The 17,102-nt window shown below is 33.3% G+C and overlaps 4 protein-coding genes across 4 annotated transcripts; 3 read left to right on the top strand and 1 right to left on the bottom strand.

The window, feature by feature from the left end:
* Window positions 1-975: 975 nt before the first annotated feature.
* LOC125601975 lies at window positions 976-2,053 on the top strand. The gene is made up of 3 exons (XM_048773912.1): window positions 976-1,035; window positions 1,160-1,301; window positions 1,615-2,053. Exons 1-3 carry the CDS (start codon window positions 991-993, stop codon window positions 1,923-1,925), a joined length of 498 nt encoding a protein of 165 aa, XP_048629869.1. The 5' UTR covers window positions 976-990; the 3' UTR covers window positions 1,926-2,053.
* A 2,956-nt stretch (window positions 2,054-5,009) lies between these two features.
* Window positions 5,010-7,838, top strand: LOC125601974 (protein FLX-like 3). Its single transcript, XM_048773911.1, has 5 exons — window positions 5,010-5,251; window positions 5,604-6,058; window positions 6,159-6,304; window positions 6,386-6,462; window positions 6,542-7,838. Exons 2-5 carry the CDS (start codon window positions 5,610-5,612, stop codon window positions 6,896-6,898), a joined length of 1,029 nt encoding a protein of 342 aa, XP_048629868.1. The 5' UTR covers window positions 5,010-5,251; window positions 5,604-5,609; the 3' UTR covers window positions 6,899-7,838.
* Window positions 7,839-10,180: 2,342 nt separating this feature from the next.
* Window positions 10,181-11,178, top strand: LOC125601973 (PRA1 family protein F2-like). Its single transcript, XM_048773910.1, has one exon. The coding sequence runs from the start codon at window positions 10,439-10,441 to the stop codon at window positions 11,006-11,008; it is 570 nt and encodes a 189-aa protein (XP_048629867.1). The 5' UTR covers window positions 10,181-10,438; the 3' UTR covers window positions 11,009-11,178.
* A 1,266-nt stretch (window positions 11,179-12,444) lies between these two features.
* LOC125601972 (dirigent protein 20-like) lies at window positions 12,445-13,394 on the bottom strand. Its single transcript, XM_048773909.1, has one exon. It carries the CDS (start codon window positions 13,173-13,175, stop codon window positions 12,609-12,611), a length of 567 nt encoding a protein of 188 aa, XP_048629866.1. The 5' UTR covers window positions 13,176-13,394; the 3' UTR covers window positions 12,445-12,608.
* Window positions 13,395-17,102: the final 3,708 nt, after the last annotated feature.

The following is a 17,102-nucleotide window of genomic DNA, read 5'->3' as shown; positions in this document are numbered from 1 at the left end:
CGGAAGCTCAAGAAAAATAAAAAAGAGTGGACATTTACATTTGCGTGACCTATGAAGAAGAACCTATGTCTGCTATTATCAAGGAGAAATTACGGCAGTGTACTATTTTTCCTTGTCATGGTTTTTGTTCTAATGAATTTTTCTGTGACTAGATTTTTAACAAGGCACTACGTAATACAAAATAAATTATTAAAGAAGGATGTTAGAAAATTAGATGATTATTCATCTTGGACACTTGTCCTTTTTATATATGGGTGATAATATTTATCTTATAGTTTTGTCTTTTTGTCTTAGTCGGTTCATATAAACCGACTTTCATGCCCTATATAAAGCTTGTCATAAGACAATAAATAGATGAATAAGAAGGAATCTGATTATCTCTAGCTCTCTCTTTCTCGTTTGTTCGTCTTTCTCCAATCACAAATTACAAAACATATAATACATATAACACACGTATATACAGATACATAAAGATATGGGTAATTCTCATAAATAGAGTATTTTCAAGTTTGGTCACAAAAATATATCACAAAGAGAAAAATAACCAAAATATTTTATTTAATAGATAAAAAGACATTAATACTTTAGATATATAAAAAAAAATTAAAAATTAAAAAACAAAAATTTAAAAAATATATATATTTAAACTTCAAACTCAAATCTCCACCCCTTAATTTTATCTAAAGTTTGGATTAGTAAATCCTAAAGATATAAATATATATTTACTTCTTTAATGACACATTTTGATCATTTTGATTTTTAGAATTTATATTTGTGATAAAAACTTTTTTAGTGTTATCATAGGGTATTTCACTAAAGATATACATCTGAGCTAATAGTTCACGGCATTTTAAAACTAATCCAGGAAATTTCCTGAGGTTTTTATTTGAAAGAAAAAATTAAGATTAAATTCGTAATGAAAAAATATATAAATCATAATTAAAATGTAAGAAAAGGTTTTGGTGGCAGGACGAATAGAAATAACCATGAATGAAGAAGGTCCCAAGCTTTTCACGAATAAACCCAAGAAGAAAGGTAAAATGTTTAAACAAACAAAAAAAGCTGTCGCTTTCCTTCTCTCTTTCCAGCTCACTCAACGAATCTTTCACGTTTGGTAATATGATTTGACTTCTCATCTGATTCACATATTATCGCTCAGCTCAAGCACCTCGAAGCCTACGGTTCCACGATGAGTGGTGACTCTGTTCCTCCTCCTCCTCCTCAGCCTCCGAAAGAATCATTCGCTCGACGGTACAAATATGTCTGGCCTCTTCTCCTCACCGTTAATCTCGCCGCCGGAGGTAATCAAGAGAATCTAGCATTTCTGCTTTGAATTTGAAATAGATCTTTGGTTTTGGACCTTTGGTGATCTGCTTCAGATGATTACGCTCTATGTGTTTGCTGTCTATTGATACACATACTTTGACTCTGAGGTTTAACCAATTTTGCTCATCTTTAACCCGTAACATGATCGATAACCTGTTTGATATCTATATGTACCCTACTAGGACTGCTGAGGTTACAATCTTTGCATTATATGGTGGCAAATGCCTTCACAGAGACTTTCATTACACACTTTACTGGTGCTTCTTCTTGGTCTTATTGCTTTTGCAGGCTACCTTTTCTTGAGGCCTAAGAAAAAGGATATCGATTCTTCAAGTGAAGAGGTTGCTGCTAAATCAGATTCAGCCGCTGCGGCTTCTGTTACCATGGAAAAGCCTGCGCCTTCTGCAGTGGTTGCAGAGCCTGTTGTGATCAAGGCACGTGAGCCAATACCGGAGAAGCAACAACGTGAGCTCTTCAAATGGATCTTGGAGGAGAAAAGAAAAGTGAAACCGAGAAATGCGGAAGAGAAGAAGAGGATTGATCAAGAAAAAGCCATTCTGAAACAGTTCATTGGATCCAAAACCATTCCTACTCTCTGATTGTATTTTCAGTTTCTGTGTTTGATTTGGTTTCAGTTTTTATTCTTGTGTATATCAATCATCATATATTTTGCTTTTGGATGTTGAAAACATTAACTTTGAAATCTTAGATTTTGAAAATTTTAAAATCTTATCTAGTCTTTTAAAATAGAAATCATGACTTCTTTCATGTGTGATATTTTAATTGGACAATCCCCTTGAAAGTTGCTTACATTATTTTTATTTTATTTTTTCATAATAAATCCTAACAACATACAGTAGCACATCTGTAAATTAATAATTTTGGGACTTTAAAATTTTATTAATTTATATAGATATTAACTTATAAAAGTTTTATTTTTTTTAGATTTTTTTCTATTTTTATTAATAAAATAAGAAAATATTTGATTTTATCGTATATAAATTATTTAAATTTTAGAAATTTCACTTTCATATTATTTTATTATCTTATTGGTGTATATTTTTATGTTTCATAGAATTGTTATGTGGTTTTCAATATAATTTTACTAAATATAATCAAAATATATAAAAATACTAAGAAAAATAGAGGGGAAATTACATGTTTACCACTTTCATGATACCACTTTTCATTTTTACCACCACTAATGAGACATTTTCAAAAATATCTTTTTCATTAAGTGGCAAAAGACTCTTATGCCCTTGTTATTTATATATAATAAAACATTATTTAAATAAATAAAAAAATAATAAAAAAATAAAAAAATGTAATTTTTTTTTATGTTTTCGAATTATACTTTTTTCAAACTCGAACTTTTTTATAAAAAAAAAATTTTCAGTTTTTTTACGAATTTTTTTTAATTTTTTTTTTCAAATTTATTTTTGAAAACGAAAATTATGTTTGAAACTATTTTTTAAAATTTTTTATATATTTTTTAAGTATTTATTTATATATTTATTAGAATCATAAATTTTATATTCTAAAAACCGTACTCCACCCCTCAACTCTAAACCTAAGCATAGATTAGTTAACCCTAAGGGTATAATTGGATTTTACCCTTCATTAAAAGTAATGATAAAAGTGGTTAGTGTAAACATGAAAAGTGGTACTATGAATGTGGTATTTGTGACAATTTCCCAAAAATAGAAGTATTTTCATTGTGAATATAAAACCAATAATATAATGTTTAGTTTGCACTTATATAAAAGATTTTGTTAGAAAGATTCATTTCTATTCAAATTAAAAGAAAATATTTTATCCAACTTAATGTATTTGTTTCTATTAGAAACTTAGTGTATTTTTTAAATATGATATTTACTACAAATTTATTTTGAAGTACAATGTATTATAGCTTCTCTTTTAAGAAAATTATGTTTCAAAGTATCTCAAAAAAATTTTAATTGATGTTAAGACTAATTGACGTTAATTTATTTAGAGTGGTTTAGGAAAATTTTAAAACAAAGTTTTTAAATCCAGTGGCAATCTATTATAATTATTAGGAAAAAGTCAGGGTTAAGTACTAATTGTACTTCAGTTTTAATAGATTAGATATCTACGCAATCCAATTAATCTATTAACAGCACAATTAAATATTTCTATATACCGATTGATTTTGAAACACGTACACAATTGGTTTAGATTATTTTTCAATTTAGTTTTGTCAACAGAATCAAATCCAAGATTTCCATGAACACTCTTTTGTATTAACTATATCCAAAACATATTGAAAATTCTAAATTAGTTAGTTAATATACAAAGATATCTTTTTTTCCACCAAATCTAAACAAATAAATTTGTATCCCAACTAAATCAGGTAACATTTAAAAAAACCTTACATATTTTTAATCAATTATTTATTCTACTAAAACTAAAATTGAAGTACAAAATAATACTTATCTATTTTAAGTTGTTTCTTAATTTTTACAGATTTTAATTTCCTTTTAAATAATTATAACCATTTCACTGATGATCTTTTCTAATTTATTCGAGAGCATTTATTATAAAGTATAAAACACAATTTACTTATTTTAAAGTGTTTTATAACTTTTCTAATTATATCATTAATTGTATTTACTATCATAATTTGACATCATTTATTTTTATATGTTAGCAATAATAATTTCACATGTATGAATGAATTGCTTCATTCGTTAAAAAAAAAATTCAAACCGATTAACAGAGAATTTTTATTTGTTACATAATCAATACATGGACATTCAAGTACTCAGTCGAGTACAAATCAGTTTTTTAGATATCAGCTTTTTGGTTTTAAAATTAAACTTCATTAGGATATTACAAGTTTTTGATCGAAATTCAAGTTGAATTTTTCTAGGTCCAGATAAGTTTGTAAGAACTTAAAAATAAAATATTCAAATAATCTATTATTTAGAAATGTCATTAAACAAAAAAAAATCTAAAAAAAGAAAAGCCCGTGCACGGGTCAAGCTCTAGTATATATTAAAATTATATGTAAATGACATGATATTATAAATAACTTGAAAAACCAAGGACAAAAATTTTATTTGGGATTATTTTTTATAATATTATAGATTCACAAAATATAGAAATCATTAATTACCATAAATGTAGGGAATATTCTATTGTTAATTTAAATAAGTAATATACATATATATATTAAAATTAAATGTCAATGACATAACATTTGCTATGAATGGTGACCAATGAATGATGAGGAATAATACATTTTCTAACGTTCTTTAGAAAAATCACAATTCACAAGAAATAATTTTTTCTTCTCATTTTCTCTCATTCATTTTTTTTGTAGAGAAATAAAGAATAAAATTATTTTTTGTTAATTTTTTTAAAAAAACAATCATTCCTTTTATTCCTGCTATTTTATTTCTTTACGTTTTTTTTTTCCTATTTGTTCATCTTGTTTTCAGAATGGTCACGAGTCGAACCGATTGTAAATAATTTGAAAAACCAAATATTCTACCTTTAATAATAGTATAGATTTATCTATTAAATTCAACACTTTAATCTACACTAAATTAACGTTTAAATACAAAATCCAACCATTTTTATATGCATATTTAATTTTTTTTAATTTACCAATCCTATGTTCACTAATTAATATGATTAAGAAAGATATTCTTGGTTCTCCATAGGAGGAACGTGGCAAAGTACGCGCAAGTTCAGAAACAAAGCTCATTCGAACCGATTAGAAGCCCAATAAAGAAAAAAAATATACTGAAGATTTTCAATCCGTCGTCATTAGATATTAGAACGCAGCCAAGAAGAGAACCTATGTCGTGAGAGAGGGAGAGAGCGAGAGAGAGAGCGAGAGACCGACTTCAAAATCAAGACCACAAAAGGAAGGTAGAAGACGATATCCGCAGCAGATAAGGTTTCTTATGCTTTTCGCAATTTCTTTCTGTACTTTAATCCTCTTTGAATCTTGCGATCAAATCCAATTCGAAATTGATCCTATCTAGGTCTTAGGTTTAGGTTGATTTTACCTAGTTTTCTTCTTATAGTTGAGAGAGTAAATGCATGATTCTGGATTAAGGCAGTTTTGCTCGTTTCCATTTTGATCAAATGCAATTCGAAATAGATTCCATAGGTTTAGGTTTTTGATGTTATACAATCTAAATTCCCTTTATATTTGAGAAAACGCATGATTCTGGTTTACCAACTCTCCACATTGATGTAATCGCTCTTGGCTTCTTATACTTTTTTTGTTTTGTTTTTTTTGGTAGTTGAGAATGTCTGGAAGTTATCATGATCCACGTGGGTTCTCTCCCGAGAGACTGTTGGAAGATCTTCATATACAGACTCTTGAAATCCAAAGGCTTTTTAATGATAATCACAGACTAGCTGAGCACCGCGTGCTTCTTGAGCGAGAACTCGCCTCTGCCAAGGATGAGCTTCACCGGATGAACCTCATCATTTGTGATCTCCGTGCTCAACATGATCTGCAATCGAGGGAGTTCGGTGAGATAAGGGAGGCTGATGCTCTTGCTTCAGAGTCTGACAAAGAAGAGGCTGCACTGTTGCGCGGTGAAGTTCAGAAGCTAAATGACATTAAGCGTGAACTTAGTGGAGATGTTGAGATTCTTAGGAAAGATTTGCTCAAATTGCAATCAGATAACAAGCAGATTCCAGGTTTGAGAGCTGAGGTTCAAGACTTGAAGAAAGAGCTTATGCACGCTAGGTATAAGATTGAACCCTTTTTATTATTACTCAATTCTATTAGTTATACACTTTAATGCCTGAACTTCTGGGTTTCGGTTCTACTTTTGCTTTTGGAACAGAGGTGCTATTGACTATGAGAAGAAGGAAAAGTTTGAGCTTATGCAGCAGTGGCAAGCTATGGAACATAACATGGTTTCAATGGCACGTGATGTTGAAAGGCTAAGAGCAGAACTTGCTGCTGTTGATAGTAGGCCCTGGGGATATGGTATGAACCTATCTTTCCTTGAAGCAATTGGTATTTTCATCAAGTCGCTAACTCCTTTCTTGTGATATGTTATGTGTCCAGGTGGATCATATCAGATGCATTTCAACAATATGAATGGCAGTTTTCGTGGTTCTTATGGAGAACACGATGGTTTTCTGGTACTCACTCATCTTTATGGACTTGTACTATTACATGCCTGTATTTACGTTTCTTGTCTCTTATGAATCTTCGGAACAGATGTCGTCCGAGAGAAGAGTGAACCTTCTGTCCCAGCCAAGAAACACTGGAAACCAAACCGCATCCAACCGAACTGAGGCAGCAGGGACACTCGAGTGCACACGCAGTGTGGGGCAGCCGCAGGATGGTGCGAATGGCCAAACACATGTTGCCGTGGGAGACACTGCGGCAGTGAGTGGGCAGCCGTCTTGCATGGACTCAAGGAGCTGTTTGGGCCGTTGCTGCAACAGAGCTCGGCAGGGGGACTGGCCTCTCGAGCCACAGCGGTTCTGCAAGTACAAGGATGTGCCGGTCAGGAAAGGCCTTCTCCACTTGCGCCAGCAACCGGGCCGCTACCCTCATACTGGGACGCATTGAGACGAATGAGGGACTTGGGTACTGAGACCTTCGGTGGTGGTACTGACAGGTTAGCCACAGAGGACTGGTGGCAAGTGCTGGAAAGGAACTTTGAGTCCAGCATGTGTCCAGTGGAATACCGAAAGAATTAGCAGCCCATTACTTGAGGGAAGAAGCTCATATCTGGTGGGAAATGTGGTTCAAGGAACCCCCGAAGGGTATGTGCTCAACTGGTACGACTTTAAGGATGAATTCGCCAGGAGATACTTTCCGGAGGAAGCCATAGATCAGATGGATAAAGACTTCGCAGAGCTGCGTCAGGGAACTAGAACTGTGAGGGAGTACGAGCAGGAGTTCCATCGTTTGAGAAAGTTTGTAAGCAGGTACGTTGATGAGAGGGAACATATAGAAAAGTTCCTGAGGGGCTTGCGGGTTGACATTAAGAACAGATGCCAAGTGCGGAGGTATGTGAGCATGGTCGATCTGGTGGAGACTGCAGTCCTGATGGAGAGAAACATTGACGTGGAGGTTCAGCAAGCTAGAGCATCCCAAGCGCCAAAGGGAACTCTGAAACGGACATGGGACGACCAGGCGGCAGACTCAGGAACGGAGCAGACATCCATGTCCGGACAGCGTGGGCGGATACACGTTCGACCATGCAAAACTAAGGGATGTTTTGGATGTGGTCGTATGGGGCATATTAAGCGGAATTGCCCGGAGATACTTGGAGTCTCAGCTCACGTAGAGAGCAAAAAACTTTGATGATTACTTAACTCGAGAGAGCCAAGCTTTCTGTGAGTTAAATAGTAATGAACTGAAAACTTTGTGTTGATAGATTTTACCAAAAAAAAAAAAAACTTTGTGTTGATAGACTTGCTAAGATTTTGGCATTTTTTGTTGATAAACTTGCGAAGATTTTGGCATCTAGACGGTGAGAATTCAAATAACGTTGAATGGTGTCAGACTTGGCAGTCACATCCATACAAAACTCTTGCTTTTTTGATATATTGGTGGTTACATCAACTTTTGTTAGGAAGAAAAGATGGTACGTTCTTTTATTTTTTGAGCAACGAAAAGATGGTACATTGATCTTACCTATTATACATATTACTATAACTTTATATGAACCTTAAATCCTTAATAATTAACGTTACTACATTACATGGCTTGATAAATATTTTACCACACCTAACAATAGTAATTATACATGTAAAAAGAAAATTTCCTATGAGAAACATTAGTATAACGTCCGGTTGATATAATCTAAGTTGAAGATTGTGCACATGAGAAACGTCTTCAGATGTATCTCATAAGAAACATTTGATGAACAATGTCAAAGCTTTAAAGTTGTTCTTCTTCATGACACTCCTCATCAAAATAGAACATCAAAAAATTATTCATAATTCATCAAGTGGCCTAATACGGAGATTAACATACAACGTGGAGCTCCATAAAGTATATTAGCATTCTTTTATACTCAAAGTACCATGGAGCTCCATAAAGTATATTAGCATTCTTTTATACTCAACTTGGAGCTCCATAAAGTATATTAGCATTTTTTTATACTCAAGAGCCGATAGCCTAGCACGCAGTGTTAGGAAGCAACCGTCGTTTGTCGTTCACATGGATCAAGATCTATCAAGTGTTCACAGAGTCAATATGAATCTGTATTTGATGACAAAAAAAGTACCATGGTGCCAAGTTCCATTATAGGTTTTGAATAAATTTTTTTTTGTAACTGTAGGTTTTGATAATTATTTTAAGGTCTAGCAACCTATCTATATTCTAAGAAGTGGTAATTTTTTAAATGCTGCTATAGAACTTCAGTTTCGGTTAAAACCTATAATTGGAGTAATAGACAAGTCTAAACATACCAGAACTGATCACTATTAATTCACATACCAAATATAGTTGGAGAGTACATAAAATCTACTATGCTGAATTAGTGTTATAAAATCGAATATAAATGGCCTTGCTATGTAGTAATTGGGTTTATGGTCTTATATGGCAATATAATATACTTGATTTCCACTAAGAACATCTTATTTATTCGATTGATTTCAATTTGATATTTTCACATGTTTGCTACCTTTCATAATACATATAACGAAACCTAAAAGCCTTTTAATTTCTAAACGTCTTTTAATTTAGTGATAGTTATAAACTGAAATAATTAAACCTTTATTAACTGCAAATACACATAAGATAGTCCTAAATTTTTAAAACCAAAATTTTAAATTTGGTAACATAAATATTTTAAATTATTTCACCCTGCGCAGGTCATTACCTAATTCTTATTATTAATGCTACTAGCAAGTAAACTAAGACTGCTGCATCGAAATGAAACAGGAGACCCTTTAGACACAAGTTCATTGATGTTGGTTGTAGTGCTTTGGTAGCAACTGCTTCAAACACTCCGTCTCTCTTCTCTGTTTGCGAGAAAGAAGAAGTTTAGATTATGCCTTGGATGTGATGTGCCTCTTGTTTCCCATATTTGCCTCTCTGATGATCCGATACATCATTATCACTATATACACCGCAAATCTCTCTCGTAGTTTAGCTGCATTATTTAACACTATTTCAAGTTGGTGAATCTGCTGCAGATTCTATACACTGAAAAGTGAAATTATTCAGTTCAGAATTAAAAAAAAACTCTCCACCCCCCCCCCCCCCCCCCCCCCCCTCTAAAAAAATCTTATCCTACTTCTTGCTCTCCCAATGATTGAAGCCACCATGAAATGCCCATCCTGCAATGTAAACCAAGTGTCCAGCGCTATCAATCACTTTGTAACACATGACACATCTTCCCACAGGTTCTTGCGTCACGAGAAACATCATGAACCTTAGGCTCAAATGTGGCTCTGTATGGTGCGAGCCTTGTGATACATTACAACTCTGCAATTCAATCTCTTAAGGTCGCGTTCCTAATGCCTTGAAAAGATTCCTTCAAGCGTTTTGCAACATCCTGGTTCTAGATTAAGCCGGCACTTCAGACTCGAGTTAGGTTTTAATATTATCAGTGGAAAGTCCCGTTGACAACTGCTGGATCATAATTCAGAATCTGTTCTGTAGAGATCCGAGCAAATTTATGTCGACTGACTTAAAAATGATGAATAAAAAAAGTTGAATCAATACCAGATTATACTTAATTAGTGAGTTTTATGGAATTGATTCCAGAATATACTTTCTAGACTTTTTTTTAATAAAGAAAACGTCTCTACATGCTACTGACTGCCACATCTTGTTTCATCCTTTTATAATAAAGGTAAACATTTATAGAACAATGTTCTAGAAAAAGAGAAAATTATACATGTAGATTTTTTTTTTCTGTTGGGATGGAGGATACGAACTTACAATAATATATAAGCATTAATGCATTTTAGTTGGTTTTGTTATCTGTTTTTTTTCTATTGTTTTTACCTATATAGTGACATTTATGCCTGCACCAACTCATAGTGGCTGAGCAATACAACATATTTTTTTTCCGGCAATACATAAAACTATTATCTCTCTCTCTCTCTCTCTCTCCCCAACCAATCTCAAAGACGCGTGAACGTAAAAATGACGAACTACGGCGCGATTCCGACGTCGTCTCATCCATCTCCTCCGGTGGATCTCGAGTACATCTCACACGTCAAGCACCGTCTCAAAGCAGGTCTAGCCACGCGGCGGCCATGGAGGTCGATGTTCGATCTGGAATCAATGACTGTTCCTCAGGGTTTCTTGGACGCGATCTCGAGAATGAAGACGAATCTCGTCTACTTCAGAGCAAACTACGCCATCGCCGTCCTCTTCATGCTCTTCGTAAGCCTTCTCTACCACCCGACCTCGCTCCTCGTCTTAGCCATCTTGGTCGTCTTCTGGATCTTCCTCTACTTCCTCCGCGACGAGCCTCTCGTGCTCTTCGGTCACCAGGTCGACGATCGGACGGTCATGATCTCTCTCTCGGCGTTGACCATCGGTATGCTTTTGTTCACCCACGCCACGGGGAATATTCTCGGGTCGCTGTTGACCGCCGTCGTGTTGGTTCTGATCCACGCGGGGGTTAGGAGGAGTGATAATTTGTACTCCGATGAGGAAGCTGCGGCGGCGGCTGAAACTTCAGGGCTGGCGTCATACCCTTCCTCGTGAAAACCTATTTGATGTTTCTTTGTGTGCGATTGAGACACTTGAAAACGTTTTCTTCTTCGATTTGTTGACAACTTAACAATGTTTCCTTCATTTTTTTTTCATCCAATGGTGGTTTGTTTGTTAATTACTTTGTTTTGGACATCAAATTTATTTACTTGACTTCAACTGAACCTCCCTGAAAATTTATATTCACTCTTGTCTGAGAGAGAGAGAGTGTTTGACTTAAGAATGAACATGTTTCAAGAGTGGTGTGATTTGCTTTACCTGAGACATTGAGGACGAATGCTCATCTCAACGTAATTAAAAGAGGAAATATTTTTAAAATTTCATTTACAAAAAACACATCCAAAAATGACCTAATGGAATGGTAAAAACTAAACAGTGTCCCAGCTTCTGTACCTGTGAATGGTGACCCAACCTCTGGACTGCTCAGTGGAGTTGTAACTACTATTCTTACTGAATCTAACGACCTGTTTTGTTCTTTTCAGATGCGAGTTCTGGTTCAGTTGGTAGAGCACACTCTTTCACTGCATCCTTTGTTGGGAACCCTACTTTTGCCTGAGAACGCTGTATCACCACGATGTTACATTGTAACTCATCTCTGCACCGTTTCGCTTCGTGCTTTAAGGTGCCTGTTAAAAGAACCACTTTAACCCCACAGATGGAAAGTAAAACTAAATAAGTGAAAAGTGAAATGAGAAGATTTTCATTCCAAAAAAAAAAAGAAATGAGAAGATTATATATACTTATCCAGAGCTACCCAATTTGCTTGCGGTTCCTTGGCCACATGGTGATCTAGAAACAATCTATTTTTTTGGTGGAAGATCCAGAAACAATCTTGATCATGACATTAACCTTTCGTAGAAACGAACATGAGAATAATTTGTTTAATGTTTCAAAAACTGATCATTATTTTGTTGATGGGTTAGGCTAAGTTAGTAACCTTGTTTAACTCAACTTAAAAGGATTTGTTTTAAATTTGAGTGTACGTTTTTCCAATTACATAAAACAAGCATTTTGCTCTTGTTTTCTTTGTTGTAAAAGTGGTGCGTGTTCTAATGATTTACAGAAATAAAAGTTATTTTTTTCTTCTTCAAATCAAAAATAAATATGATGTATGTCAAGTTAAGAAGACAGATGTTTCTTGCAAGGCGAAGTCACTTCATCGAGTTTAAAGTCGTTCCAATAATCAAGAAGCTATAAAGCAATGATATACTAACTGATTATAATTGTTTGGCTATTACATTACACGAATTACCACCAAAGATGAATGCGATTGAAATAGTAACATAATATCTCATTTCGCTTGCTTGTCAAAGTCATCAACCGTGTCCTTCGGGTTCTTGTACCGACCACGTCAAAATGTCGGTCCAAGACCATAAACAACATATACTAAAGGACTAAAGTGAGTACATACCATCAAAAACTCGTTCAAATAAAACTATCATCAAATATTATTAAACGACAAACCTACAACCACAAATTCACCACACACACACACCATAAGCCAAAATGCAAAAAGAAAACTTAAAATTTTAAACTTAAAAATCTGCTTTATTATTACGTCGTCAAATTAAATATATAATTACGACAAAAAACATCAATAATGCAATACATAACAGCTATACTCAACAGTAGCATCGCCGTTCTTGAGATTAATCCACTTTGTCCGAGCCTCAACATAGCCTCTAGCAAATCGGAAAAGCCCACTTCCTCCAACAATTGGCATTTCTCTAACCTCCGACAACGCCGTATTCCGACCAAGAATCGTAATGGTGCTTCCATTGTACTTCCCTGTCTTAAAAGCAAAGTTCATAGCCATTAGAAAACCCAACTCCTTTTGGGCCGCTCCCGCGTAGAAGCCTTGAGCTTGGCCCAACACAGTTGAGTTCATCGGAACTCTCGCCGTCAAGGCGTTGTCGATCATGGAGATGGCTCCGAAGTAGGAAGTGTTTTTAACTGGTGGTTGAATCATGATGGAGGTTGGGTTTGGACCACTTAAGATGTCGTGCCAATAGACTTTGAAATGGGTTAGCTTCTCTTTCTTGTGGAGCCCGAGAAGCTTCCGATCTATGGTTCTGGCAAAGTTTTCTCCGTCGTCTCCGGTGGAAGAAACGACGGCGAGGAGGAGGATTTGTACGGCTAAGAAGAAAATGAGCTTAGCCATGAGTTTTTCTTTGGTTTCTGTGGAGTTGGTTTGTTGATATTAAGTGGTGTATAGAATAAGGTGTCTGATGTTATTTATATATAGGTCGAGTGTTAGACATGTTTCTAGAGGAAATGACTTTTATTATATACTTTATTATGGGTTTGTTTAATTTTGTGGATTGGTTAAAAAACATTGACTAGTGAATGGGAAAGCTCTATATCTCGTTTTAACAAAAAATAAAATGTAAAATAAGTGGGGAAGGTTTAATGTGTATGCATTGTGTGGGGCGTGTGAATTAGGCGCTATCATAATCATTGCGTCATCGAGTCGTATGGTTTACGGTGAAGCCATAATCGAACCTTTTTTCATTTTTCAAAACAGAACAAACAATTTAAAACCATTTTTCGGATTAGAATCAAACTGATACTATCATAGATACATAGTTGTTTAGAGTATTATAATCATCGTTCATATATAAATCATTTAAAGTTTTTCTGTATCAAATGAGTAGATAACTAAGGTCTTAAGCGACATAAATATATAAAATTATATTCACAAAATTAGGGGTGGGCGTCAAGGTATCCATTAGGATTCGGTTCTATCTGGGCTTGGAGTTATCGGAGTCAAAGATTTCAGCTCCATTCGGATCTTTACGGGTTTGGTCCGGGTTCGGATAACCCATTTAAAAGATTTTTAAAAATTTTAAATTCATTTATGTACTTAAATTTTTTAAAATCTATAAACAAAATAATATATTACATATAAATTTGAATAACATATATCAAAATACCTAAACTTAACATATGAATTGGTTTGGTTTGAATTTTTTGGATAGAGAATCAATAGATATTTCAAGTATTTTTGGTGTTTAAGTATATTTTAGTTATTTTAGTCATTTACTTTTGACTATTTATATATATTTTCAAATATTTTGGATAATTTAAAATTATCTTATATATTTTAGATATTTTAAAATACACTAAATCTAAAAATAATTAATATAGTTAGGTATATAAATCTGTTTCGGATATATTCATGTATCCAAAATATTTCAGTTCAAATCGGGTTCGGTCTTTAGATACCAAAATTTCGAATTCATTCGGATATTTAATCAATTTTGGTTCAGATTTCATACTACTTTTTTGAAGCGGATTCGGTTCAGTTCTTCAGATTCTATTGTTTTTTGCCCAGCCCTATTTAAAACTTATCTAACTCATGAACTTTTTAGTCTAGAGTTAACTGTGTCTAATCCGTTTTTTTGATTAAATGTCCTTAATGGTACCACCTAGTTGTGTGTAATCCGGTTAGTTGGGGCGACAATCACTATTTTGAAGCAATATATATGCCCACTATAACCCTATTCTTACAATTTTTGAAAATTTTGAAAAAGTAAAATAATTTTTTGCTTTTACTTTTATTTATTCGACAGTCAGGGAGCATAGACTGACATATATGGTCATGGCGTCATGGGTGTCATTTTCTTTGAAGTATTTTTCACGCTTTTGCTTTATTTACTTTCTCTTGTTGTTTTGAAAAAGTTTTCATTCCATTCCCTTTTTATATACTAGGTAAAGAAACTCGTGCGATGTCACACGGAAACTCATATTGCATAAAAATATCTATCTTACAACTTATAGTTTATAATTTTATATAGCTAGTAATAATTAAATTATATAAATAATATTTAATTTTGATAACTAAAATATGATTTACAAAGTATTTAAAGATATATTTATATAAACATTAATGTTCTGATTGTATTTTTATCAGAACAAATATTACAAACAATTGCATTTCCATTTGTTAAGTTTATTCTTACAATTTTCACATAATATACTTTATAATTATCAATGAAATGTTGTTCTAAATTATATATATATATATATCACAATCACTTTTGAATAATTTTATTATTTTTGCATGATATTTAAATAACTTTCCTATTTAAGAAACAATATTAGAATTATTAGTTCATAATTTTAAAACAATTACTATTTCTATGTTGGTAAACAATAATATATTATTATTTTAATATATTTATTTATTTGGTTTATTTTTTTGAAAGAATATTAAAGAGATTGGATATCTTACTAAATATATGTTGAAATAACCTTTCAAATTTATAATATTACCTTGAATTTCTGGAAAAGTTCTAATAAACACACAAATATTTATTGTATTAAACTAACACAATAATTAAATTAAATCAATTAAATTGATAAATTATGAATTTACCTTTTGAAAACATGATGACTTCTGTTGGAGTAGTAAATAGTATTTTTGAAGACAAAATGGTATTAAGATGGAGATACTCCAGAAGTCTATTAAGTTTTCAATCAAATTTTTAAGATTTAGGCTAATGCACAGAAAATAACAAATAGAGCTTTCTACGTTTATATGTGTTTTTCAAAAATCTTTAAAAATCAGTTAACAGAAAAAAATTTTATGTATATATACCCGATGCGATCGATATGTTCAAAGGTAATACATAAATCTAAAAATTTGATAATTTAGTTCTTATTCTCTGTCAAATAATCGCCTCGCGACTTCGTCCTATCAAATAAAAAAAATATTGGAAATGATAGAAATGCAACTAAATAAGTTATTTCTACTTGGTACATCTGATTCTTGAAAAAATTAAGTAATTGTATGATGGAAATATTGAGAAATTGAAAGACATAAAAAAGCAAAAGAAAACTGTTGGTGGTGGTGATATTCATAAACTCTTTCACAAAATTTAAAACTAAAGTAATCATTTGCTGAAATGAAAGTTACTGAAAAATTAGTTAATTTTCTAGAAGTTCCAAAGATGAGTTTAAAAATATTTGGAAGTCAGTTACATATATAATTGATGAAGATGTCAATTGAATGAAACGTTGCATTTGTTTGCGGAATAGATACGACTGCTAACTCATGATCTGAATGGGTGCTTTGTAGCATTAAGAAAACTGCATTTCTTCACTTCATAAATTTGATTTAATTTCTTTTCATTAATATTTTTCTATAAACCAAACCGAGAATTGCTCTTTTCTTGTTTGTTTTAATTTAGTATCAAACAAAGCCTTATCGTTTTTTTTTCAAGTCGTGTGTTTGTACACACATAAACCTAATTATATAATGGAGAGAACTTCTTCCATGTGGCAAGCCGCCAATGTTGAAAGCGTGTGAGTGAGGAGCCATCACCTCCATAGCACCACCTGGTCTACCTCCACATGCATCTCCCTCTTTCCATCGTTTCTCTCCTCCTCCAACCCGTATTGCTCCACTTTGTCTTGGTGTCTCGTGGGAAAGTGTGGATCCGCCGCCGTTTATCACTAACCACGACGAGTCATCACCACGGGAGTATCAGCCCCTGCCATCACATGCCTCATTCTGTGCATGGCTTCGTATATGGTTTGTATGTGGAGAACGTGAGCCGAGAGGGAAAGGAGACATACGAGCCGGAGACACCGTACCTTGACACCAGCGGGACTGATGATCTTCACCACCACTAGCCGTAAACCATCAGAGTTGTCGCTCATACCGCTGTAGTACGAGAGATACACCATTCCAGGTCCATGTCGTAAAGGTTAAGTGTTCCTCATGTGTGTCTTGGGCAGCAAGTTTCTAAACCCTAAATATTATTTTGTTATGTCATGGTTTCATGTGTCTAAATCAGTTTTAATAAAAGAAAGCGTTTAAAAAGAATGAGACTTCAAGCCAAATTGTTGTATAACACGCACATATACAACCATTCAGAAATAATAGACAAATTATTTATAGATTTTCAAAAAAATTGTCTCAAAAGTTACATCTTTTCAATATAAAAATTGTTCTTACTGAAATAATACATATATGAAAAGTCACAACTTTTCAATACAAACAGTTATTTTAAATAAAAAGACACTAGATCCTGACCCGCGCGCCAGCGCGGGTATGAATTTTCACTTTTTAATTATTTTATTT

The sequence above is a fragment of the Brassica napus genome, unplaced genomic scaffold (genome assembly GCF_020379485.1).
Source record: "Brassica napus cultivar Da-Ae unplaced genomic scaffold, Da-Ae ScsIHWf_270;HRSCAF=446, whole genome shotgun sequence".
In the NCBI taxonomy this organism is placed as follows: domain Eukaryota; kingdom Viridiplantae; phylum Streptophyta; class Magnoliopsida; order Brassicales; family Brassicaceae; genus Brassica; species Brassica napus.
The sequence above is the reverse complement of the archived record's forward strand: the minus strand, read 5'-3'. Positions and strand labels throughout refer to the sequence as shown.

Excerpts from the sequence above, each read along its gene's own strand:
- LOC125601975 (XM_048773912.1), top strand. The coding sequence starts at position 991 with ATGAAGAAGGTCCCAAGCTTTTCACGAATAAACCCAAGAAGAAAG. Across the intron at positions 1,036-1,159 it reads GAATAAACCCAAGAAGAAAG|CTCAAGCACCTCGAAGCCTA; the intron begins GTAAAATGTTTA and ends ATTATCGCTCAG. Across the intron at positions 1,302-1,614 it reads CGTTAATCTCGCCGCCGGAG|GCTACCTTTTCTTGAGGCCT; the intron begins GTAATCAAGAGA and ends TTGCTTTTGCAG.
- LOC125601974 (XM_048773911.1), top strand. The coding sequence starts at position 5,610 with ATGTCTGGAAGTTATCATGATCCACGTGGGTTCTCTCCCGAGAGACTG. Across the intron at positions 6,059-6,158 it reads AAAGAGCTTATGCACGCTAG|AGGTGCTATTGACTATGAGA; the intron begins GTATAAGATTGA and ends CTTTTGGAACAG. Across the intron at positions 6,463-6,541 it reads GAGAACACGATGGTTTTCTG|ATGTCGTCCGAGAGAAGAGT; the intron begins GTACTCACTCAT and ends TCTTCGGAACAG.
- LOC125601973 (XM_048773910.1), top strand. The coding sequence starts at position 10,439 with ATGACGAACTACGGCGCGATTCCGACGTCGTCTCATCCATCTCCTCCG.
- LOC125601972 (XM_048773909.1), bottom strand. The coding sequence starts at position 13,175 with ATGGCTAAGCTCATTTTCTTCTTAGCCGTACAAATCCTCCTCCTCGCC.